Below are 25,526 nucleotides of genomic sequence, written 5' to 3'. Positions count from 1 at the left end.
GATGCTGTAGACATTCAAAAGATCAGTATCTGCAAAAGATCAGTTCCTGCAAAAGATCAGTTCCTGCAAAAGATCAGTTCCTGCAAAAGATCAGTTCCTGCAAAAGATCAGTTCCTGCAAAAGATCAGTTCCTGCAAAAGATCAGTTCCTGCAAAAGATCAGTTCCTGCAAAAGATCTGTTCCTGCAAAAGATCTGTTCCTGCAAAAGATCTGTTCCTGCAAAAGATCTGTTCCTGCAAAAGATCTGTTCCTGCAAAAGATCTGTTCCTGCAAAAGATCTGTTCCTGCAAAAGATCTGTTCCTGCAAAAGATCTGTTCCTGCAAAAGATCTGTTCCTGCAAAAGATCTGTTCCTGCAAAAGATCTGTTCCTGCAAAAGATCTGTTCCTGCAAAAGATCTGTTCCTGCAAAAGATCTGTTCCTGCAAAAGATCTGTTCCTGCAAAAGATCTGTTCCTGAAAAATGCATTCATAGTATATGATATCTGCAGATCATCATACACACCTTGTTTAACAGACATTCATCTGCAGATCAGATCCACCAGGATGGATTTTCAGATCTGCAGATGATTGTCTGATCTGCAGATGAATGTCAGTTAAACAAGGTGTGTATGATGATCTGCAGATCTCATAGACTATGAATGCAATTTGCAGGAACGGATCTTTTGCAGGAACAGATCTTTTGCAGATACTGATCTTTTGTGTCTGTACAGCATCTGTGTGTGCAGCATCTTGCAAAGATTTCTGTCAGACAGGGAGTTTAGCTCCATAGAATAGACTGCGTAGGTATGGCTCTCATACTACATGGAAGGGGGTAAAATTGGTCTGTGATCTTTCATTTTCCAAAGACTATGGTCTGATGTGTGTATGTGGCCTTAGGCCCGAATCATAAATTATGCCTGCTCCTTCATTCCTCACCAAGCGGTTTCCATTGCCCTACTATCACTAGACGGATGCCCCCCAACCTGTCACCAATATCACAGGACTATAAATGTTGATAGTTGGCCAGTGGAATCAGCTCAGTGAGACAGGAAATAGCAGGCACAATTTACGACTCAGGCGAGATAGTGTAGCCGACACTGGTGCACTATGTGCTAATGCAATAAGCATGAAGAGACCTTCAGAAAACTTTGACACAGTAGAAAGACTTACACGTCGCAGGTTGAGCAATGGTGACATCGGTCAGGTTTGACCAGCTGGCATCTCTCACAGTACCTGATAGCTGGAGTCAAAGAAATTAATACGTTATAAAACAAATCACAGCAAGTTAAAGTTGGTGTTTCTGTTAGAGTTCGCAGAATAATATAAAATATCATACCAACAGTTTGTTAAAAATATAATGTTCTATAAAAACAGATTGTCTATTACTGTGTACACACACAGACAGACACAGACAGACACAGACAGACACAGACAGACACAGACAGACACAGACAGACACAGACAGACACAGACAGACAGACAGACAGACAGACACACACACACACACACACACTAAAGGTATGCCACAAATGAGCATTTGTCATGTGTATCAATAAGTACACCAATTTTAGCAGTGTATGTTTAGGTAAAAAATTGTGTCAAAATCCCCAAACTAAAAGAGAGCAGCAAGAACCAAGTGAGAAAGAACAGCCACCTAGGGCTGTGTTGCTTACCACGGCACTAGGCCACTCCCTCAGAAGATGACCATGTTTGACACAGGTGTGTAACAAGCGGGGCTGCGGAGTCGGAACACTTTTTGGGAGTAGAAGGTTTCACAAACTGAGGAGACTGAGTTAGAGGATTTTCATACCCACTCCATAACTCTGCAAGGGCAGTGGAGTCTGAGTAGAGGAGTTGGAGTAATTTTGGGTACCTTGAGTTGGAGGTTCGATAAACTGAAGAGAATGATTTTTGTACCAACTTCCCAACCCTGGCAACAAGCATGCAGCCAGTGGAGTTGAACTGAACCCCAAGGTGAAAACAAACCTATGCAAAACAACTTCATCTATCCTCCTCTAAAAATGACTTTAGATATCCCACGGTTTTCTTTTAGGTTTAAACATTTACAAAGTACTATAGATTTAATGTTTCATTGTCTCTGCTCAATGGCAGTCTGTCAAGTGTCCCAGAGCTAAAAATATGTGAACTATTGACCTTTTTCTACCTCTCCCCTGCCCTCAGATGGTCTCTGCATGGAAAGTGTTATACTGCCTTAATTTCTCATCAGAAGGGTTACGCTAAAATCTAACAACGGTCTGACAAGATAAAAGCTGTCACTTGCATGCCTGAAGGATAACTGAAATTGAATTGATATTCTTCACTTTACAATTCAAAAGCAAGAAATGGTGGTTTAAATATTTCTCTCGATAGGTTACCTAAAAAACACAGGGCACAGAAAACCAATAGCTGGTCATCAGTTTACTACGAAACATCCACAGCCAGATTTTCTTATATTTGTAAAAAGCAACCAGCAGCTCACCCAATTCCAGAGTTCACCCTCATAATTATTGCTGTTGCCTCCTTTGAAATATATTGGTAAGAGCAGACTGTTTTGCACAAAAGTGAGATGGTAGGCGCTGCCTCCTCTGTAAGGAACATGAATGGCTCTGTGTGTCTGAGGTCAGGGACAAGACAGAAAGTGTCAGTCACCTCCACAGTGCAGCTGTGACACTGGCACAGGGAGCTCTCTGTTCTGCTCTCTCTTGATGTACTGCCATATTCTGCAGTCTCATCAGCTTCTGTCTGCCAGCCTCAGCCCAGAACTATGGAGATGCCCACAACCATAAATTCCAAACTAACACTATGGCCCAGTGCACACCAAAAGCGCTAGCAGATCCTCAAAACGCTAGAGGTTTTTGGAGCAGATTTCAGAGCGATTCTAGGCATGTTTAGAGACGTTTTCTAAACATGCCTAGCGTTTTCTGGAGTGTTTTTGTGTAGCAGATTTCATATATTGTTACAGTAAAGCTGTTACTGAACAGCTTCTGTAACAAAAACGCCTGGAAAATCGCTCTTATCTTGCGTTTTTCAGAGCGGTTTGAGATTTTCCTATTCTTTATATTGAGGCAGAAACGCTTCTGCAAACCGCAAAAGTGCTGCAGGACCCACGTTTGCGTTTTGCTAAAAACCGCAAACCGCCGGTATGCACCAGCCCATTGAAATACATTAGCCAAGCGTTTTCCAAGGCGGAAGCAGTTTGCGGATCGCTTCAAAAACCGCTCGGTGTGCACTAGGCCTAACTGCAGTATAGCAAGGACTATACCTGAGCTGCATTGGTGACTGTTCACATTCATGCTCAGCCTGCAGCTCTAGGTAAGCTTTAATAAAAGATACTCACCCTCCACACGCCCTTTCCACCGATCAACTAACCCTAACCTTTCCCTTTCCCTTGGAGTAAACTTTCATTGATGCCGATCCCAAACTTTCTCCCTTAACATTAAAGTGTAACTGTTGCGCATAAAATAAAAAATGTATTCTTTATTTTTATCCGGTAAACAAGTAATAAGGATGTTAACCATGTAATCCAAAAGTTAAAATCTCTATTACTTTTCTTGTTGATAAATGATAATTCCCCAGTTCACCTGACTCTTATTTGGTACAAACAAAATTTGGTACGCAAAAAGGAAGTTGCAGGGCATGCTGGGTTGTCCTTTTTTGCTTCTTTACTCCCCCCTCAGACTAATGCAGCGTGATTGGATGAAGCCTCTTTCCCTCCTGTTTTCCCCTCCCACACCTCTGTTCCTCTCTGATTGTCCAGTATTTCTCATGCTGAGACAATGCACTTTCTATAGTGGAGGGCGGGCAAAGCAGGCAAAGGAGAGTAAGGGAGGAAATGACATCAGGGTTGGCTTCAAAATAGCCAAACTTAAAATGGGAAATGCTAAGAAAGATTCTCTTTTTTTACTGTAGAAGAATCACTAAAATCAAAACGTGGTCACCTGTGTACCTATGTTATGTAAGTAGAGCAAGTATCTATCTACTTACATTTGTGGGGTTTTTTTCTGAGATAGTATGGCTGATAGCTACTCTTTAAAGAGGATCTCCATGCAAAAAAATAATTTAAAAATCCGTCAGCGCTGCTGTATTGAAAAGTTATAGAAGTCCTGCAACACTAAACTTCCGGCACCTGGCCCCGCCTCCTCGCCTAGAAAAATTGCTAGGCGTTTTATCTCGGAGGAGAGAGGGGAGGCGGAAGTGTACTGGTGCGGGGTCTTCGGGACAGCTTCGTGGGACAAGACTCCGGTGTTAAATATAACTTTTCAATGCAGCAGCACTGATGGATTTTTTTATTTTGCATGGAGGCCCTCTCTAACCCGTCTCCCTGACCTTCTAAATCTTAACACCTAAATCTAACAACCCCCACTCTACCACAGAAAGAAAGAGTGGAAAGGTTCGTGTACAAAAACTTCAAGCAAACCTGAAGCGAAAATAAACTTATGAGATAATGACTTGTATGTGTAGTACAGCTATGAAATAGAACATTAGTAGTAAAGAAAATAGTCTCATTGTTTTCCAGTACAGGAAGAGTTAAAAAAAAACTTCAGTTACCTATGCAAAAGAGCTTCTCTGAGCTATTAGACCAACATGGTCCAATACAGTCCTGTTTTCTGAAGCACTTAAAAAGCCAAAAACAGTGAGAGACAGCTTGATATAAGGTTTTACTGCAGGAAAGTTCAAAGGGTCATTAGCTCTGCTCTGTTTTATAGCTTAAAAGACAAAGTGTGGTTTTAAAATTGCAAATGTGACAGAGTGATGCAATGATTATATATATATATCACGGCAGCAAGACTTTCATGGGGATACCCCTGGAGACCATCACAGCCTGGGGTCCATCTTACAAGGGTCATAAAACCGATGTGGGCATCATAATCTTCACCCCCATAACAAGTGTAGCCTCCAAAGCAACTCATCTGAAGGATGGAGCCCTTTTATTAGAGGGATTGAAGAAGTCGTTGCAGCCCCCTTACAGCTCTGGGCTGCCCTACAGAAGAGCTGCTCCCCAGTAGTTACGCCCCTTACAGCTCTGGGCTGCCCTACAGAGGAGCTGCTCCCCAGTAGTTACGCCCCCTTACAGCTCTGGGCTGCCCTACAGAGGAGCTGCTCCCCAGTAGTTACGCCCCCTTACAGCTCTGGGCTGCCCTACAGAGGAGCTGCTCCCCAGTAGTTACGCCCCCTTACAGCTCTGGGCTGCCCTACAGAGGAGCTGCTCCCCAGTAGTTACGCCCCCTTACAGCTCTGGGCTGCCCTGCAGAGGAGCTGCTCCCCAGTGGTTACGCCCCCTTACAGCTCTGGGCTGCCCTACAGAGGAGCTGCTCCCCAGTAGTTACGCCCCTTACAGCTCTGGGCTGCCCTACAGAGTAGCTGCTCCCCAGTAGTTACGCCCCTTACAGCTCTGGGCTGCCCTACAGAGTAGCTGCTCCCCAGTAGTTACGCCCCTGCTCCAGCTTGATAACCTTAATGGAAAAAATATAAGAAAAATCATTATGAAAATCCTAAAAAAAAAAAAACCTGAAGTTTTAACTTCGTTTCACTTCTGCAGGGATGACTAAGCCTCGGTGATTACGGATTATGGAGAGCTGCCTTAAAGAGGAACTCCAGTGAAAATAATGTAATTTAAAAAGTGCTTCATTTTTACAATAATGATGTATAAATGATTTAATCAGTTTTTGCCTATTGCAAAAGCTTTCCTCTCCCTGATTTACATTCTGACATTTATCACATGGTGACATTTTTACTGCTGGCAGGTGATGTCACTGGAAGTAACTGCTGCTTGCTTTTTTTGGCAGTTGGAAACAGCTGTAAACCGCTATTTTCCACAATGAAATGAGGTTCACAGGCAGGAAACTGTCAGGACCTAAGTCCTGACATCACACTGTGGGAGGGGTTTCACCACAATATTAGCCATACAGAGCCCCCTGATTATCAGTTTGAGAAAAGGTAAATATTTCTCATGGGAAAGGGGATATCCGCTACTGATTGAGATAAAGTTCAATTGTTGGTTATGGTTTCTCTTTAACAGAGCTCTCCTGCAGTCTATTCACAGTTGCTGATAAGAACTAATTTGACAGTTTGATTTTGCAAATATAACAGAACACAAAGCAGACAATTGAGCCGCAGCTGTGGATTGTTCAATGCAGTGCAACGCTATGGGCCGTCGATCTGCCGCCACTCCCAACCTGCCGTCGATCAGAGTTTTCCAACCGCTATGCTCAACCAATTTGATAGATTTCAGTAGAAAATGATCTAATGATCAATCGTAGTGGCATGTTGGGGCATTGAATGAGCCAAAAATCAACACAAGAAGGGCCCATTTCCACTATCACGAATTCGCATGCGTTTTTCACATGCGAATTTGCATAGCAATACAAGTGAATGGGACGGTTTCCACTTGTCAGGATTCATTTGCATTTTTCTGTGCAGAAAAAAATCCGCATGGCAGAGCCATCAGAATTCGCATACCGCTATGCGAATCGCATACAATATATTTATTAGGAAATTCGCATGCGGTTTGGGTATGCGAATTTTCATGCAAATTCGCATATAAACCATGGAAAATCACACCAGCACTGCCATGGTTAAATTCGCATACATCGTCATCCATGCGAATTCGCATGAAAATTCGCATGGACCCGCATGCAAATTTTTCCCGCGACGATTGCCACCGCACAAGTGGAAATGCAGCCTAAAATCAGTGTGTGGCCACTTTAAACCTTTATGGCTTGTATTTTGTAAGGAACAGTACTGCACAGTTAATGGCATCCTGTATTTATTATAGTGCTACTCAGCTACTGCAGCAAGCTGCAAGTTGCTGTAATTTAACCCTAAATTCTGCACTGCAGGACTAAACTGGTCCTACCTCTTATACTGTAGCTGAAATGCTATACTAGGCACACTGCAGTACAATATGTTATACTGCAGCCTGGAAACAATATGACTTGCACTGCAGTGCCATCACCAACCTGCTGCAGAGTCCCCAGCAGATGTAGATTCAGCAGTAACTAGTCTGTATATGTAGGATATACAGATATAACTGCGCTCTGCTCAACCGCTTGATACCAGGCCAAATGGGATGATGCACTGACAGGGAATCTACAGGCAGAATACCTCTGGGTCCTAATAAAAAACACCAGTTCTACAGCGTGATGAAAAGTGCTTAGCAATTACTATGGTCAATGTATTGGATCTGGCAGAGGACACAAGCCTTTAGAGGATTATTGTGCTGCCCTATCTGATGTCTGCTCCATTCACAGATCTGCACAAACAGCAGCAGCAGCAATGAGATCAAGTTGAGGAAAGTGACAGATGCAAACAGCAGAGGAATGTAAACAAGCAGCACAAGTGACAAGAATATGACACATGAGGCCAACCCAGCCTTTGTTTGCCTTGTTTACAGACACTTCAGAAATAAAGTAGGCGCAGTGTCATAACTTGTGCAGCAACTTGTTTTTAATAGATTCACATAAATGAATGAGGCAGCTATAAGGAGACCTGACATGGAAATGGTCACAGACAACATATTGTGGTCTATTTATAGAGGCCAGAATCTGCAGATCCAGAAAAGTAACATTTTCAGGCGATTACCTGTTTGCTATATAATATTATTATTATTTTGTGTTTATATTGTGCTGTGCTGTACAGGGTATATTGTCTTGTCACAACCTTCCCTCAGAGAAGCTCACAATCTAATCCCTACCATAGTCATATGTCCATCGTAGCCTAGAGCCAATTTAGGGGGAAGCTAATTAATCCCCTCTCCCCCCCCCCCCCCCAACAACCGCATCACACCAGTTGGCGTCATGTCCTGTGGCGGGATTTTGCACATCTCTGCTTGAATGACGCATCTCCCAGCGGTGATCGCTGCTAGGAGACTTTTAGCTGTCTATTTACACTGTACAGTGCTGCGATCTAGGCTGATGCCTACGACAGCCGATCGATGTGATTGGCTGATAGGGGAGGGAGGGGTGGGCAGGAAAAAAAAAATAGTAATATTGAAAAAAAAAAAAAAAAATACAAATGAATAACCCCCCCCCCCCCCCCCCCCCAAAAAAAAAAAACATGCCTGCATGGATCAGAGCCCAACAGAAATTTCTGGGGGGGGGGGGGGGGGGGGGAGGATAAATCACTCGTGTGCAGAGTTGTACAGCCCTGCAGCGAGGTCTTAGAGCTACAGTGGTCTAACTAGCAAAAAATAGCCCAGTCATTTGGGGGGAGAGGGGGCGGGTTTAGTAGGGTGTAAGCCCATGGTTCTCAAGAGGTTAAGGTGTACTCGAGGCAACATGAGACATGAGGAGATAAACATGTACAGTACAAAACAATAACCAGGCTATTTTACTTTTATTTTGCTGCCTGAAATAGTTCATTTTCAGGCATGTTTCTGTCTTGTTGGTACCTTGTGGGAATATAGTAGACATCACTTATAAGCAAATTACAGCCATAAAAGTTTTCCTAGCAGAATACAACTTAGTGCAGTGGAAGATAGGAAGAGGTCAATAGTTTATGTATTTTAACTCCAGGACACTGATAGGCTGCCATTGAGCAGAGACTGTAAAACATTCAACCTACTTTGTAAATGTGTAAATATAAAAGAAAACCATTGCATACTTTAAAAAAAAAAAAAAGTCATTTATAAGAATAGGAGGATAAATATAATATAATTGTTTATCGCATCGGTTTATTTTCACCTTAGGTTCAGTGTAACTTATGTAAGATTTTGGGATGTGAGAAGTACCTGAAGTGCCCAGAGGAAACCCACACAGACACTTGGAGAATCCACCAAGTCCATGCAGATAGTGCCCTGACTCCGATCTGCAAGGCAGGTATGCGATCCACTATGCCACTGTATCTCAGTCAATTATCACAATAGAGGATTTCCACTGTAATTGATCACCAATTTTGTCCGATAACCAATATTGCGGATAACTACCAAAATTCTAAAAAGGCAATAAGTGTGATCATCGCTTTATAGATTGCCAAATGATATTCAGCCCTTTGAGAGTGGGGAACGCTATATATGCCATTGCTTTGGAAGAGATCAGCCCCATATAAATACTAAATAATAATCTGTAGCCTACAAAATAATGTGCAAGTCTCAGCATGTCCCAGTCACGGCTTTGCCGTTCTGAATCTTGCCTGGAGAAGAAACTTAATAAACCTGAGACGGGAATAAAGATTTGATACATACCCGGGACTTCCTCCAGCCCCATAAGCACTGCAGAGTCCTTCGCCGTCAGCCTGAGTGCCTCAGTTCTCCGGCTATCGTTCCCGGTAACTGGCTCAGCCATGCCAGTCGGGCTCTTTTGTGTATGCGCAGAGGGGCCGCGGATGCTCAGAAGACCCCCATTGACCCGACTGAGCAAGATTACCGGGACCAACAGCCGGAGAACGGAGGCACTCTGGAGAACGGTGAGGGACTCAGCAGTGGTTATGGGGCTGGAGGAAGCCCCTGGGTGTGTATCAAATCTTTCTTTATTCACATCTCAGGTACACTTTTCAGTTTCGAAGCTTGCAAGAAACCGATGTATTTCATGTATAATTGTTGTATAATCATTAAAGGGATTACTTGAATGGGCCGAGATTAGACCCTCGGACTCGGCAAGGCAAGAATGTTAGTCACTATGCCACCTAAACATGCAGCAATTATATGACCCAATAAAGAAAGAACCCTAAAAAAATATTTGTAAGTTATCTTATTATTATTAGTCATTATATTTTTAATTCTGATCTAAACCCGCAGCTGAACTCTGGTCCCCTACCTTTCATGTCCCTACCTCTCCCTCTAGATTGTAAGCCTTCGGCAGGGTCCTCCTCCTTGTGTGTCCTACCTAATCACGCACCTCCATTACTGTGCACCCATCCTATGGATCTCAGCGAACTCGACTTGCCTAATCTCCATGCTCCCGTCCAGTGACTAAGCATTACATTGTACTCATACTGTGCTGCGTGATCTGGTATTTCTTGTATTACTGTATTGACTTATTGCTGTATGTCACCCATAAATATTGTCTGTAAACTTAAAGGGAACCAGAAGCGAGGAAAATTTAAAATAAACACGACAAACTAACCTCTCCATCAGTTCCGCTCAGAAGCTCCCCATTTTCTTCTTACAGTAATCCCTTCCATTTCTGACAATATTTTGTCAGAACTGAAATATACCAGTTGCTGTCAGTTTTATAGCAGCAGCTGTCAGTTACAACTGAATGCGCAAGGTAATGTCCATGTTTCCCTATGTTTCAAGTGGGTGATATTACAGTTTAGCAGCGTGCTGACCAGGAAGCTGTTATGGGGTAATGGCCATTTTTAAAATCGAGGACGGAGAATTCCATTGATCACAATGAACAAATGAGATGCAGGAGAGAAGAAAGAGATTGAGGAGTAGACTACACAGGAGGTAAGGATGACTTGTGTATGGTTATTTTGACTATTTTCAGTTCAGGTTCTCTTTAAGGTTTTGTTTATTTTCAAAAGCACCTAGTGAATGGCAGTTGCACTGTCCAACTGCCAAAAAAGTGTGTAGCGAGCAGGGAGGCTGGCCAGCATCGTACAAATCCTTTCCAGAGAATGTCTTTATAAAGAATAAAAGTCTTGCTGAGAATCCCCCATGAAGAGATGGAGTTGTCCAAAATCTGATGGTTCTGTCAGATTTCTACTACCTACTGTGAGTGACAGCAACATAGGAAAGAAGTAATTTATGGCTCATTTTACTCTGGGAGAAATGTACTTCTTATTTGTATGTGTTTATATGTACTTTACAATTTTCACAATAGTGGTCCTTTAAAGAGAAACTCCGACCAAGAATTGAACTTTATCCCAATCAGTAGCCGATACCCCCTTTTACATGAGAAATCTATTCTTTTTCACAAACAGACCATCAGGGGGCGCTGTATGGCTTATATTGTGGTGAAACCCCTCCCACAAAGAAATTCTGAGTACGTACTCTTGGCAGTATCCTGTCTGTGAACCCTGTTGCATTGTGAGAAATAGCTGTTTACAGCTGTTTCCAGCTGCCAAAACAGCAAGCAGCAGCTACATCACTTGCCAGCAGTAAAAATGTCACCATGTAATAAATGTCAGAAGGTAAATCAGGGAGAGGAAAGATTTTACAATGGAAAAACACAGACAATCATTTATACATAATTATTACATTATTTTCACTGGAGTTCCTCTTTACAGTCCAGCGCTGCGTAATATGTTGCCGCTTTATAAATACAATAAATAATAGTAATCTGAAGACGAGGGACTTGTAAAAAGAAAAACTTTTCAGGGCATCCCCAGTTTCAGTTTAGCTGAATTATGTGGAGATCATAAAATAGCGATTTCATCAACTGAAGACAAGATTTATATCTTTTTTCTCAAATAAGTTCTATTTACCATATGCATAGGGGGGAAAAATTGGAAATGTATTTGCAGTATATGCTATTGTGTATAGATGCTTGTCAGCATCTCCTTTCAATGCGTGTACTGGCTGGCCCGTCCTCCCTTCACAAGGATAACCCCTGCATGGACGTAGCTGAGCAGCCCGTTCGGTTACATGGAGTGGGGAGGCAGATCAGAGCAACAAACAAGTGAGCAGCAGCCAGTGGTGTGAAGAATACAACACATTTGCATTTGTGGGAGAGAGAGGAGAGGAGACCGGCACCGCATTCAGCATTTTATTCCATACTGAGACATACGCATATAAAACACATAGCATTGTGCAATGGAGGACGTATCAGTAAATGAAGCAGTGTGGGTGGCGGTGGGTGCAGGGCACTGTGGGCCTTATGACCGTTTCGCGCAGGTATGCGCTTCTACGGAGGCATTTGTTTGTCGTTTAGTATCATTATATGAAGAAGCATAACAAAAAAATGGTGTGGGACATCTGTACAGACACTAGATTTTTGCAAGAGACGATCGCTAACAATTTTATCTAACGACAAAAATATGACATCAGTATGTGGCTTTGAAGTAAACCTGTGAGGTTGGGGGGGAGGGAAGAAACGGATACTTAGGGCTGGTGCACACCGAGCGGCTTTCTCAGCGTTTCTGCAGCCGCTTGCGGCTGCGGATCCGCTTGGTCAATGTATTTCAATGGGGTGGATCACACCAGAGCGGGAGGCGTTTTGCAGAAACAAATCCTCCCGAGGTGAGGCATTTTTTGGATTGCGGATGCGTTTCTGCCTCAATGTTAAGTATAGGAAAAACGCAAACCGCTCTGAAAAACGCCTGTTCAGAGCGGTTTTGCCGCCGGTTTTGTTACAGAAGCTGTTCAGCAACAGCTTTACTGTAACAATATATGAAATCTACTACACCAAAACCGCTACACAAAACCACAAAAAGCTAGCTGAAACGCTACAGAAAAATAAGAAAAAGCGTTTCAAAATCTGCTAGCATTTTGCGGATCTGCTAGCGGTTTTTGGTGTGCACCAGGCCTTACTTTGGGAGGGGGTAAGCGTCTGGATCCTCCAGAGACCTCTCCTGTCTTCCTTCACTAAGCGGTTCAGGAACAAGGACCCCAGAAGCACGGCCACACTGCGCCTGTGCAGTAGCACGGACCTGCTTGGGCCTTGATGGAAAAAGACGAGCCTGATTGGGTCTGTGCTACTGTGCAGGTAGCTTGCACTTGCGCAGTAGCACAGACACAATCGGGCTCGTCTTACATTTTTATGCAGAAATCGTGTCCGCACTACATCAACAAGCCCTTGTCGACTGTGTTTGAGCGGGAGCAGTGCTGGAACAGCATGGTGGAGGAGGATGGGGAAGTCGCTGGAGGATCCATAGTCTTTCCTCTCCCAAGGCAACTACCCAAATAGGTCACTTTTCCCCTTGCAGGTTTCCATTAACCCATTAGTAACTTGGCAGAACTAATTGTGCTATAATTTCTTGGAATGCTTTGATCTCTCTATAATAGCAGAAAATATAGAAACTGAATGCAGAAGTCCTCTTATTGTCTCACACTGCCCCCTAGTGACAAGTGGCCATAAATACACATCACAGCAGTACTAATTAGTAGCAGGGAAATGTAACGCAGAAATAAAAAAATGTGCTAAAATAAATTGGCCTGGAACACTTGCAAGAATCCAAATAAATTGGCTGCTAAAGGGTAAAAGCAGGAAGCCTCTGAGGCAGCAGCCACACCATTTAATATCTATGGCAGCTCTGAAAACCTATAAAAGCATTGTGGCACTGTGCTCCAAAAGAGTCGTGTACTCACCTTTTGTGCCTGTTGTGGTATAGATGGGCAGATCTTTAGCAGCTCTCCTCAGGATCTCCTGCTGGAATTCCTGCCTCTCCTCCCTCTCATACAGCTCCTTGTCAGATTTGGATAAACAGAACTAAAGCAAAGACACAGGTTAACAGGTTGGTGACTACAGAAAGCAAACATTGCTGTGTAAGTAACAGAGATTAAACAACGTCAACAGTGGTTAGTCAAGACCTGCTCGCATGGGGCACATCAAGTTACATGGAGTATAAACCACACACAGTTACTGACTGGGCAAACAGGCACAGCCAGTCTGCTACAAAAGCCTGCATGTGTTACATTACAGCTTGCTGCGTCATCGCAGAAGACCACACCCAGAAGTCTAACATCGCCCTCAGCTGTATATGCTTTCAAGGGAAAGGGTGTGGCCTTGCAGTAGCTCTTTTGCTTAGCTGAGATTCTAACAGGTTGTTAAACCCATCTGTACCTGAATCCTGAATCTGTTTGCTTCCGATCACCACTGAGTGAGTCAATAGCTATGATCACAGTGGCATAATAGTCCTGTGGTTTGTAACTACAGTGGATATAAAATGTGTACACTCTCCTGTTAAAGGGAATCTGCAGTGAAAATAAAGTTATTCTATATAATAAAACCCTAATCCGCTGCGTCCAACTGTCCCGGTGTCCGTGCTGTTTGCTACTGCACATGTGCGCAGCACGGACAGCTGGACAGGGACAGGGAGCCAGGTGCGCACGCATGAGCACTGCCTGGCGGCGGTGAGAGTTAGACCTAGAGCCTGTTTTTAAAGGGGCTAAGGTCTACTAGTGATATAATGAATTGTATGTGTACAGCTAATACTGGGAATACACAATACGTTTTTTTCAGCAGATGTAATGGCTGATCGATTTTCCGACAGTTTCTTAATTGGTTTTCATTCACTTCTATGAGAAAATCGATCCGAAAAACGATCAAACCTGTTGTAAATGATCTATCGAGCCATCTATCTGCCAAAGAAACTCATTGTGTATTCCCAGCATAAGAAATAGAACATTAGTAGCAAAGAACAGAGTTTCATATTGTTTTCAGAACAGGAAGAGTTAATGCTGTGAATACACAAGATTTTTCTGCAGATTTACTGTGCGATTGATTTTCCAATCGTGTTTCTAATCGATTTCCATTCCCTTTCATGAGAAACTGAACAGAAATCAGATCAGGCATGCCAGAGATTATCTATTGAACCATTTATCTGACAAAAAAATCTCATGGTGTATTCCCAGCATGAGAAACTTCAGATGTTATCTATGCAAAAGAGCCTTCTGAACTCTCCGACCCAACTTGGGTCAGAGACAGTCCTACTTTCTGAAGCACTTCTACATCAAAAGAAAGCAGCTTCAGATTTTTTTTACTGCAGGGGAGTTCAAAGCAGGGCTGTGGAGTCGGTCCAAAAATCCACCGACTCCGACTCCTCAGTTTAGGATTCCACCGACTCCGACTCCTCGACTCCGACTCCTCTAATTTGCATATTACAATTTTGTTGATTAAAAGTATGTAACATGAAATTCGTCTCAACTGCCAACGCTTAGGAATTTTACAAGACAACTGAAGTGAGAAGGATATGTAGACTACTATATTTATTCCCTTTAGACTAAAACTAGTCCTTGGTAAGAGTACTTGTAAAAGGTACAAACCGGAACAAAGAACATCTATCAGGCCCTAGGCAATGTAAGTGTGGGTACATGTAAGAATGATGTGCAGGTACTCTGCAGGGAAATGAGGAGATTGTAAACAGACAACACCTCTGTGTTCAATGTGCACAGCATTCTCAGTGGATTCCCTGCAGCTCTGGGGAGTGCATATTTAGAGTATAGTACTACTGTGTAACAAAGTAAACCTGAGACAGATGAAATTAAAGTTTTATACAAACCTGGGGCTTCCTCCAGCCGCCTTCAGGATAATCAGTCCCTCGCTGTCTTCCTCCACCACATGGATCTTCTGCTATGAGTCCAGGTACTTGAGCCAGTCAGGCGTAGTGCGCATGCACACACTCCGCCGCCAGGAGCATACTACACCTGTGCAGCACTATTGCGCAGGTGCAGAATGTTCCTGGCTGTGGGAGCGGCATGCGGCCGGACAACGCTAAATGGCTGAATTACCAGGACTCATAGCAGAAGATCTGGGTGGTGGAGGACAGCGAGGGACTGATTAGCCTGAAGGGGGCTGGAGGAAGCCCCAGGTATGTATAAAACTTTACTTTTCATCCGTCTCAGTTACCCTTTAATTTGTAGTCACCAAACCAAATTTTAACAACATATCAAATTATTTTATTTCATCAGCAAAGGGAGTGCATACATTTGCATAATTCAGCATCAATGCAGAATTATTTCCATCTCGTTGACCATCTCTATTAGTGACACAGCTACACATCAGGCTTTATTCTTACAGCATAGATGTTATTTAGTATATATAAGAGATTCCTGTGTACACATCATATATACAGTCACAATCAGATATGTATATCTGACCTTAAAAATACGGGGACTGCTTTATTGAAGCAGCACAAGTAACTAATTTTGATTGGTTAATTCATTTTTGTGGACTAAGCACAGCTATTACTGTATATATACTGTATATATACACATTATTTTTAATGACCATTATCTGAGAAATAGAACATTTTATCATATTTTCTATTTTAATTACAGTTACAAATTCATTAGGAGTCGGAGTCGGTTCATTTTTTCCCGACTCCGACTCCAGGCACCCAAAATTGCCCGACTCCACGACTCCGACTCCACAGCCCTGGTTCAAAGGGTAATTAGCTCTGCTCTGTTTAATACTTTAAAATACAGGGTGTGGTTTGTAAGTGCAAATATGACAGAATGATATAATGTTATAAAATAAAAGCTATATAACTGAAAATAAAAATATGAGACTTTTCTTTGCTAATAATGTTTTATCAATTATCCGTACTACACATACAATTCTTTATAAATATATAAATAATATAAATCACAATCCCTTCGCAGAACACAATGCGCCATTGCCAGCAGGGCTGGTACGCCCTTTTACACTTAATGTCATTCACTTTTATGTGGATATTTATACAATTAATTGGATCAATATCCAAAAAGATCCAAGGTTATGAATACCCAATTGGATATTGATCCAATTAATTGTATAAATATCCACATGAAAGTGAATCACATGGGAACCCAGATATATTCTGAATATCTCCTTGAATACAGTATATTGTGCCAGGAACATCAGTTGATATCCCAGAGTGCACTGGGAATGGCTGCATGACACCATAGCCTAGGCAAAATTATATTATCACTGGGAGGGCGAAGTGACAAACCAATATACAGTTAAAAGATGCTTTACAGGTGCTCTTTAAAGCTACAAGTTCTACCTACAGCACACACACCTGTATATTGATAACAATTCAGTAACGTTGTTACTTACAGAATCTTTTCAATTTCAGAACTATAAACCGTAAAGAAAAACAGAGTATAAAAGAATAACATTTATAGTTTGACATGTTTGCTTTACCTCACAGCTTTGGACAAAGGTTCACTTCAGTTGTTTTTCAATTATATAACACATGCATGGCAATAATATCAGTTTATACAGGGGAAGAAATTTTTTTTACTTCAGAACAAACAGTCTGGCATCCGATTTCTCCCCACCTGAACTGAACAGTGGATGTGGATGTCAGCTGAAAGGAAAATATACAAGTGGAAGAAAGCACAAGCTGCTACACAAGGTTATGTGAGATAATAGTCAGCAGATTCAATGGTGAAGTGTCTGGTTACTGCAGGTCTCTGTGCCCCACAGTAACAGGTCACTTTTCCCATTATGTGCGGCCAATCCCACAGCTCCTGTGCAGCAGCAAGATAGATAGCACTCCGCAGTAAAGCACAGAGAGTGTGTTGTGTGGTTTCCGCTCTGTAGACTCACCTCTTTGGTTGGGTTAGCTGGTCTTGAAAATATTGTCTTCCAATAGGACCACACGAACATGACAAAAAACAGGTGAAAAAATACCAGGTAGATAGCTAGAGTTAAGCAAACATAATAAGGTCAGACAATCCATTTTAAAGGTGTTCTTCAGTCTAAAGAAAACCCAAATAATACAATGCAATACATTTATGCACCATTACTGAAAAAACATTACTGGGGTGTATGCACTAAACCTTGTTAACCACTTGAGGATCTTAGTGTTAAACCCCCCTAAAGACCAGACCTTTTTTGTAAAATAGGCCACTGCAGCTTCAAAGAGAACCCGAAGTGGGTTTGAAGAATATTATCTGCATACAGAGGCTGGATCTGCCTATACAGCCCAGCCTCTGTTGCTATCCCAAACCCCCCTAAGGTCCCCCTTCACTCTGCAATCCCTCATGAATCACAGCCACGCTGCTGACAAACAGCTTGTCAGAGCTGGCTGTGTTTATCTCTATAGTGTCAGTCTGCTGCTCTCTCCGCCTCCTGCAGAACTCCAGTCCCCGCCTGCATCCCTTTCCTCCCTGCTGATTGGAGGGAAGGGACGGGGGCAGGGACCGAAGCTATGCAGGAGGCGGGGGAGCAGCTGAGACTGACACTACAGATGTAAACACAGCCTCACAACACGGCTGTGATTTATGAGGGATTGCAGAGTGCAGGGGGACCTTAGTGGGGTTTGAGATAGCAACAGAGGCTGGGCTGTATAGGCAGATCCAGCCTCTGTATGCAGATAACATTCGTTAAACACACCTCGGGTTCTCTTTAAGGCCAAGCTGCAGGGCCGCACAACAAAGCACACAAATGATTCCCCCCTTTTCTCCCCAATAACAGAGTTCTCTGCTGGTGGGATCAGATCGCCCCAGGTTTGTTTGTTTGTTTAATAAATATTTATTGTATTTTTTAATAAATATATGTTTTTTTCCCCTTACCCTGTCTCCCTCCCCTGGCTAGCTTATCACAGGGGATCGCTCCTGTGGCACACAGGGGGACAGACGTGTCACACGGCTATTCCCTGTACAGCGCTGCTGTAGATCGCAGCACTGTACGGGTAAATAGACAGCGGTTTCGCCGTCTAACAGTCTCCCGAGCGGCGATCGAAGCTCGGAAACTGAAGGCAGAGCTCGGCTCCACTCACCAAGCAGGTGATGCGCGTGCAGCCTGCACGCGATCTCCTGCAAAACAGGGCCCGAGGACTTTAGGCCGATCGGCGGACCTGGCGCTGCCGCGGTGACCATGCCCATCAGCGTGATGTGGTCGGCTAGTAGTTAAAGAGAACCTTAAATGAGAGGGATGTGGATGTTTCCTTTTAAACAAATACCAGTTGCCTGGCAGTCCTGCTGATCTCTTCGGCTGCAGTAGTGGCTGAATCGCACACCTGAAACAAGCATACAGCTAATCCAGTCTGACCTCAGCCAGAGCACCTGATCTGCATGCTTATTCAGGGGCTGTGGCTGAAAGTATTAGACACACAGGATCAGCAGGAGAGTCAGGCAACTGGTATTATTTTAAAAGGAAAAATCCATATCCTTCTCAGTTTAGGTACCCTTTAAAGCAAACCTGAACTGAAAAATAAAAGTCAAAATAAACATACACACATCTAGGGATGATCAATGAGATGCAAACATTTCTGAGTTCATGCAGGATATGTACAGTTTTATGCAAAAACTTGCATAATTCCAAATCAAATCTTATTTGCACCTCAACGACCAGCCCATGTTAACACGAGGACGGTTGCTGCAAGTGTCAGTGAAGAAACTCCCCTGTGACCTCTCACGCCTCTTGATCCCTATAATAGGGAGGAACTCCATCATTTGTTTGGAGGTACACATGGTGCAAAAGCATGGTTTGTAACAGCCTATTGATGCCCATCAGGCATTATTGTGCAATATTGTTTATGTTTTTTAATTTTATAGAGCTACTGATGGTTTATTTTCATTAAACTTTAATATTAGTCAAATCCAAATTCTAACTTGCAGTTGCATGCTCACTGCAATAAAAACAAAAAACACCACAACCCTCCCCCCCTTCCCAAAAAAAAAAATACTTGGCTGCTGTTACGCCCCTTTCTCCCACAGGCAGAGTAGCAATGCCTTCTGTGAAGGAAGGCATAGCCAAGATGACACTCACTACACCCTGCCAGTCAGAATAAAGGAGTGGGCGTGGCCAAGCAGCCACACAATCCCACTCCTCTTGAGACCAGTGAAGAAGGGTGGATACGAATGAAGGGATGTAGGGGTGTGGTTACAACTGAGGGGAAGAGGTTTAGGGAGGGTGGCTTTAGAGCAGACAGTCACTAAGCAAAGTTTTTGACTTGGCTTTGGCGAGACGTGTGATGCTTCTTCTTATTGCCTATATGATGCCTTATAGAAGCCCTGCCCACACAGAACCACCTAGCTGGCTTCAAGGTAGGGACTTGTTACTTACCATTTCCATTTGCAAGGTGTGATTTTATTATGGCAGAATTTTCAGGTTCCTTTTAAGCAAAAATGACGGCATTCAACAATAAATTTGCAATGATTTTTGCGAGGTGGGGTCGCCATGGCAGCAACTTATGCAGCTTCATTAAGAAAACATAACTTATTGCTTTCAGCTGTCGTCATTCTGCTAAATGCCCCAACAAAGTGCTAATTACTGGCCAATTGTTCCCCAATGGAAGCTCCACTTCTGTCAGATATACAGCTTGTTGTGGTATCATCTGCCAGTAATGGCAGCATCTAATTAAATATTATTTGCTCAGGTTTCAAAATGACATATAAAAGTCTAATTAGAGGAATAAAATAAACTGACTTACCCTTTTCAGTGTCTGACTTTATGGTAACTAAAAGAAAAAGGAAAAGAAAATATTTCATCACTTATGATATGACTTAAAGAGCCCCTGTCACTTCTTACACAAGGTGAACTCAAAGAGCAACTGTACTGAAAATAATATAATGAATAAAATTGCTTATTTTATTTTTACAATATGCATTTATACATTTCTTAATAGTGTTTATAGATACTCTTGAGGGCCAGTACTCTGCAGAGGTTCCCCCAAAGCCACAGTGCAGATATCTCGAACCCCCCTACCCCGGTGCTTACACTGCAGATGTTTCCTCCACCCCCCAGGTCACACTGCAGAGGTCACATAACACCCCCCCCCCCCCCCCCGCAGTCACACTGCAGAGGTCCCCAACCCCCCCTCCTGAGGTCACACTACAGTGGTTCCCCGCCCCCAGGGTCACACCACAGTGGTTCAAACCCAACCACACCCCCCTCCCCGAGGTCACGCTACAGAGGTTCCCCCCTGAGGTCACGCAGCAGAGGTTCACCCCCTGAGGTCACGCTACAGAGGTTCCCCCCGAGGTCACGCTACAGAGGTTCCCCCCGAGGTCACGCTACAGAGGTTCCCCCCGAGGTCACGCTACAGAGGTTCCCCCCGAGGTCACGCTACAGAGGTTCCCCCCGAGGTCACGCTACAGAGGTTCCCCCCCTGAGGTCGCGCTGCAGAGGTTCCCCCCCTGAGGTCGCGCTGCAGAGGTTCCCCCCCTGAGGTCGCGCTGCAGAGGTTCCCCCCCTGAGGTCGCGCTGCAGAGGTTCCCCCCGAGGTCGCGCTACAGAGGTTCCCCCCGAGGTCGCGCTACAGAGGTTCCCCCCGAGGTCGCGCTACAGAGGTTCCCCCCGAGGTCGCGCTACAGAGGTTCCCCCCGAGGTCGCGCTACAGAGGTTCCCCCCGAGGTCGCGCTACAGAGGTTCCCCCCGAGGTCGCGCTACAGAGGTTCCCCCCGAGGTCGCGCTACAGAGGTTCCCCCCGAGGTCGCGCTACAGAGGTTCCCCCCGAGGTCGCGCTACAGAGGTTCCCCCCGAGGTCGCGCTACAGAGGTTCCCCCCGAGGTCGCGCTACAGAGGTTCCCCCCGAGGTCGCGCTACAGAGGTTCCCCCCGAGGTCGCGCTACAGAGGTTCCCCCCGAGGTCGCGCTACAGAGGTTCCCCCCGAGGTCGCGCTACAGAGGTTCCCCCCGAGGTCGCGCTACAGAGGTTCCCCCCGAGGTCGCGCTACAGAGGTTCCCCCCGAGGTCGCGCTACAGAGGTTCCCCCCGAGGTCGCGCTACAGAGGTTCCCCCCCGAGGTCGCGCTACAGAGGTTCCCCCCGAGGTCGCGCTACAGAGGTTCCCCCCGAGGTCGCGCTACAGAGGTTCCCCCCGAGGTCGCGCTACAGAGGTTCCCCCCGAGGTCGCGCTACAGAGGTTCCCCCCGAGGTCGCGCTACAGAGGTTCCCCCCGAGGTCGCGCTACAGAGGTTCCCCCCGAGGTCGCGCTACAGAGGTTCCCCCCGAGGTCGCGCTACAGAGGTTCCCCCCGAGGTCGCGCTACAGAGGTTCCCCCCGAGGTCGCGCTACAGAGGTTCCCCCCGAGGTCGCGCTACAGAGGTTCCCCCCGAGGTCGCGCTACAGAGGTTCCCCCCGAGGTCGCGCTACAGAGGTTCCCCCCGAGGTCGCGCTACAGAGGTTCCCCCCGAGGTCGCGCTACAGAGGTTCCCCCCGAGGTCGCGCTACAGAGGTTCCCCCCGAGGTCGCGCTACAGAGGTTCCCCCCGAGGTCGCGCTACAGAGGTTCCCCCCGAGGTCGCGCTAGAGGTTCCCCCCGAGGTCGCGCTACAGAGGTTCCCCCCGAGGTCGCGCTACAGAGGTTCCCCCCGAGGTCGCGCTACAGAGGTTCCCCCCGAGGTCGCGCTACAAAGGTTCCCCCCTGAGGTCACGCTACGGAGGATTCTCCCCTGAGGTCACGCTGCAGAGGTTCCCCCCTGAGGTCACGCTGCGGAGGATTCCCCCCTGAGGTCACGCTGCAGAGGTTCCCCCCTGAGGTCACGCTGCAGAGGTTCCCCCCTGAGGTCACGCTGCAGAGGTTCCCCCCTGAGGTCACGCTGCAGAGGTTCCCCCCTGAGGTCACGCTGCAGAGGTTCCCCCCTGAGGTCACGCTGCAGAGGTTCCCCCCTGAGGTCACGCTGCAGAGGTTCCCCCCTGAGGTCACGCTGCAGAGGTTCCCCCCTGAGGTCACGCTGCAGAGGTTCCCCCCTGAGGTCACGCTGCAGAGGTTCCCCCCTGAGGTCACGCTGCAGAGGTTCCCCCCTGAGGTCACGCTGCAGAGGTTCCCCCCTGAGGTCACGCTGCAGAGGTTCCCCCCTGAGGTCACGCTGCAGAGGTTCCCCCCTGAGGTCACGCTGCAGAGGTTCCCCCCTGAGGTCACGCTGCAGAGGTTCCCCCCTGAGGTCACGCTGCAGAGGTTCCCCCCTGAGGTCACGCTGCAGAGGTTCCCCCCTGAGGTCACGCTGCAGAGGTTCCCCCCTGAGGTCACGCTGCAGAGGTTCCCCCCTGAGGTCACGCTACAGAGGTCCCCCCTGAGGTCACGCTACAGAGGTTCCCCCCTGAGGTCACGCTACAGAGGGTCCCCCCTGAGGTCACGCTACAGAGGGTCCCCCCTGAAGTCACGCTACAGAGGTTCCCCCCTGAAGTCACGCTACAGAGGTTCCCCCCTGAAGTCACGCTACAGAGGTTCCCCCCTGAAGTCACGCTACAGAGGTTCCCCCCTGAAGCCACGCTACAGAGGTTCCCCCCTAAAGTCACGCTACAGAGGTTCTCCCCTGAGGTCACACTACAAACAAAGACATTGTGAAATGCAATTCTACAGTCTCTGAACTAGGGCTTTACAGGTTCCTGTGTGTAACATGACATAGAGAACCAGAGGGGAGACAGAGATACAGAGGGGGCACAGAGAGAGACACAAAGGAGACACAGAGGGGGCACAGAGAGAGACACAGAGATAGACAGAGGAGGCACAAAGACCCAGCGTGGGGGGGGGGGGGGGGGGGGGGGCAGAGAGACCCAGAGGGGGCACAGAGAGAAACACAAAGGAGACCCAGAGGAGGCACAAAAAAGACAGTGGGACAGAGAGGCACAGAGGGGGAACAAACAGGCCTAGAAGGGAACAAAGCTTGATTTGAAGGAAATCATGAGTCCAATTGAAATCGCAATGTCAGAAAAAACCGCACAATTCAATTTTTTCCAAAAATCGTTCACGCCTACCACACGGGGTTAAACGGATTGGTCTACTTTCAAGCTGCATATAGTTGCATACAAATTTAAGTAAATCTGCATGAAACTCTGAAATATTTGCATCTCATTGATTATTCCTATTCTCCAGTAGTTTGGCTCCATTTGTCCTTGCACTGGTTTGATTGGTCTTCCCCGTGCCTCTGACATAGGACCAGGGTTAGAAGCTTGCCTCTAAACCAGTACTTATTTCATAAGGCGTTCTTGGGCAAGATTCCCCAACAATGTATCGTGGCCCTCCGAGCGCGCCCTTAGTAACTGCAGCTCTCAAGCGCTTTGAGTCTGACAGGAGAAAACGCTACACAAATGTTAGAATCATCATTTAGGGCTCGTTTCCACTGTCTGTGATGCAAGTTCACATCCGAATGACTCTAGCCATGCGAGGCATGCGGAAACAGGCAACCAGAGAACTTTTTTATTCCTACACGTGATTTTGGATGCCGCGTATTGATTTCACTAGGCTGCAATTATGCATCCGAATTGGTGTGTGGACAGACTGTTTTCAGACAAATGGAAACAGGCCCTTAGCCCACTACACAACAACACTTGTGTGAGTTCCCTTGATTATCACAGGAGCAGAAATAGAGTGAATTGCTCAACACACATAACAGTACACTAGTTACACAACACCAGCAGGAAAGCTCTTCACACGTCGCAACTTCCTTAATACAGTTATAAATCACAGGCCTCAAGTAGCAGGATATTCCCTACTCCAGTCTGTAATAACACTTCTATTTCACAGAAATCTGCTGACTCTACTGTCATCCAGTAAGGTGCCTCAGCCACCAATCCAGTTCCCATGCAAATGACTGGCTGTTGCGTGTGAACTTTGTAGCCGACTAATAAAGATTGCAAAATAAACTTTTCTGGTCTTCACAAAATATTAGAGAGAAGTAACAGCTTGAAGAGGAACTCCAGTGAAAATAATTTAATAAAAAAAGTGCTTCATTTTTACAATAATTATGTATAAATGATTTAGTCAGTGTTTGCCCATTGTAAAATCTTTCCTCTCCCTGATTTACCTTCTGACATTTATCACGTGGTGACATTTTTACTGCTGGCAGGTGATGTAGCTGCTGCTTGCGGTTTTGGCAGTTGGAAACAGCTGTAAACAGCTATTTCTCACAATGCAGCAAGGTTCACAGACAGGAAACTGCCCAAAGTACATACTTTTCTTGTTTCTTGTGGGAGGGGTTTCACCACAATATCAGCCATACTGCGCCCCCTGATGGTCTGTTTGTGAAAAGGAATAGATTTCTCATGTAAAAGGGGGTATCAGCTACTGATTGGGATAAAGTTCAATTCTTGGTCGGAGTTTCTCTTTAAGCTATGGTGTTTTCCTGAAAATAAGACAGCGTCATTAATTTTTGCTCCAAGACATGTGCTAGGGCTTATTTTCAGGGGATGTCTTAACACACAAGTTCCTGTGCTGGGTGTCTTCCTGCCTTCCCCACTGTGCCGCCTCTTCCTCTGCTGGACCCACCTCTTGTCTGCCCCATGTCCCCCTTGTACCTATAGTGTCCTCCTGGTCTCTCCCTCTGTCCCTGAGTCCTCCTCTATACCCTGACCCCCTATACTGTCCGCTTACCCCCAACTCCATGCAGCACTGTCCTCCAATGTCCCCCTGAATCCTCCACTTTCCCTGAGCTTCAGCCTATGGGGAAGAAGTACAGCAACTTGTGTTTCTACTGAAGCCGATGGTTTTGCAGGTGGTACCTTAGCTCCATTATTGAGCCCATCACTGCACATTGGCTCAATGACAGAGCCCTTGTCCCACCCATGAGACCATCGGCTCCAATAATAACACAAGTTGACGTATTTTTCCCCTTACTGCCACTAGGGCTTACTTTCAAGATAGGTCTTATATTTCAAGCATGCGCAAAATTCCTGCTAGGGCTTACATTTGGGGAAGGTCTTCATTTCGGGGAAACAGGGTATTGGCACTCTGTAGACCTAGGGCCAACTGCATTCATTTTATCAGAACCCCCCTGCTTAGGCCTGGAACTCACTACCAATCACTGCAGTGCTTTAGAAGCGTTGCATTGCTGAGCGATTCCGTGACTCTTAGAACAGATTTGGGGATTTTTTTTCTTAAACACAACTTTATTAAACTTACCAGGAAAAGGTCACAAGTGCTTCTCTATGACCAATCAGGGAAGCGCCTGTGACTTCTTCCTTTAGGTAGCGGGGCTATGGATGGAAGCAGAAAATCCGGACACCTGGTGAATTTTACAAAGTTTATTGAAATCGGAATCGTTGTGGCCCCCCAAAATCGCTTTGAAAAGCAT

General features: G+C 45.5%; 1 protein-coding gene across 2 annotated transcripts in view; it reads right to left on the bottom strand.

Moving 5' to 3' along the window:
* The window catches only part of ZDHHC20 (zinc finger DHHC-type palmitoyltransferase 20), a 124,240-nt gene that overhangs the window by 33,145 nt on the left and 65,569 nt on the right, over window positions 1-25,526 (bottom strand). For both annotated transcript variants that reach the window (XM_068266954.1, XM_068266955.1), the window contains exons 2-5: window positions 19,946-19,972; window positions 17,116-17,210; window positions 13,170-13,290; window positions 1,151-1,220 (exon numbers count right to left, since the gene is read on the bottom strand). In XM_068266954.1, the coding sequence (XP_068123055.1) occupies window positions 1,151-1,220; window positions 13,170-13,290; window positions 17,116-17,210; window positions 19,946-19,972 (313 nt within the window). The remainder of the gene's footprint in view (window positions 1-1,150; window positions 1,221-13,169; window positions 13,291-17,115; window positions 17,211-19,945; window positions 19,973-25,526) is intronic.

This window comes from Hyperolius riggenbachi, chromosome 2 (assembly GCF_040937935.1).
Source record: "Hyperolius riggenbachi isolate aHypRig1 chromosome 2, aHypRig1.pri, whole genome shotgun sequence".
Taxonomy (NCBI): domain Eukaryota; kingdom Metazoa; phylum Chordata; class Amphibia; order Anura; family Hyperoliidae; genus Hyperolius; species Hyperolius riggenbachi.
Note: the sequence above shows the minus strand (reverse complement) of the source record. Positions and strands in the feature narration are given on the sequence as shown.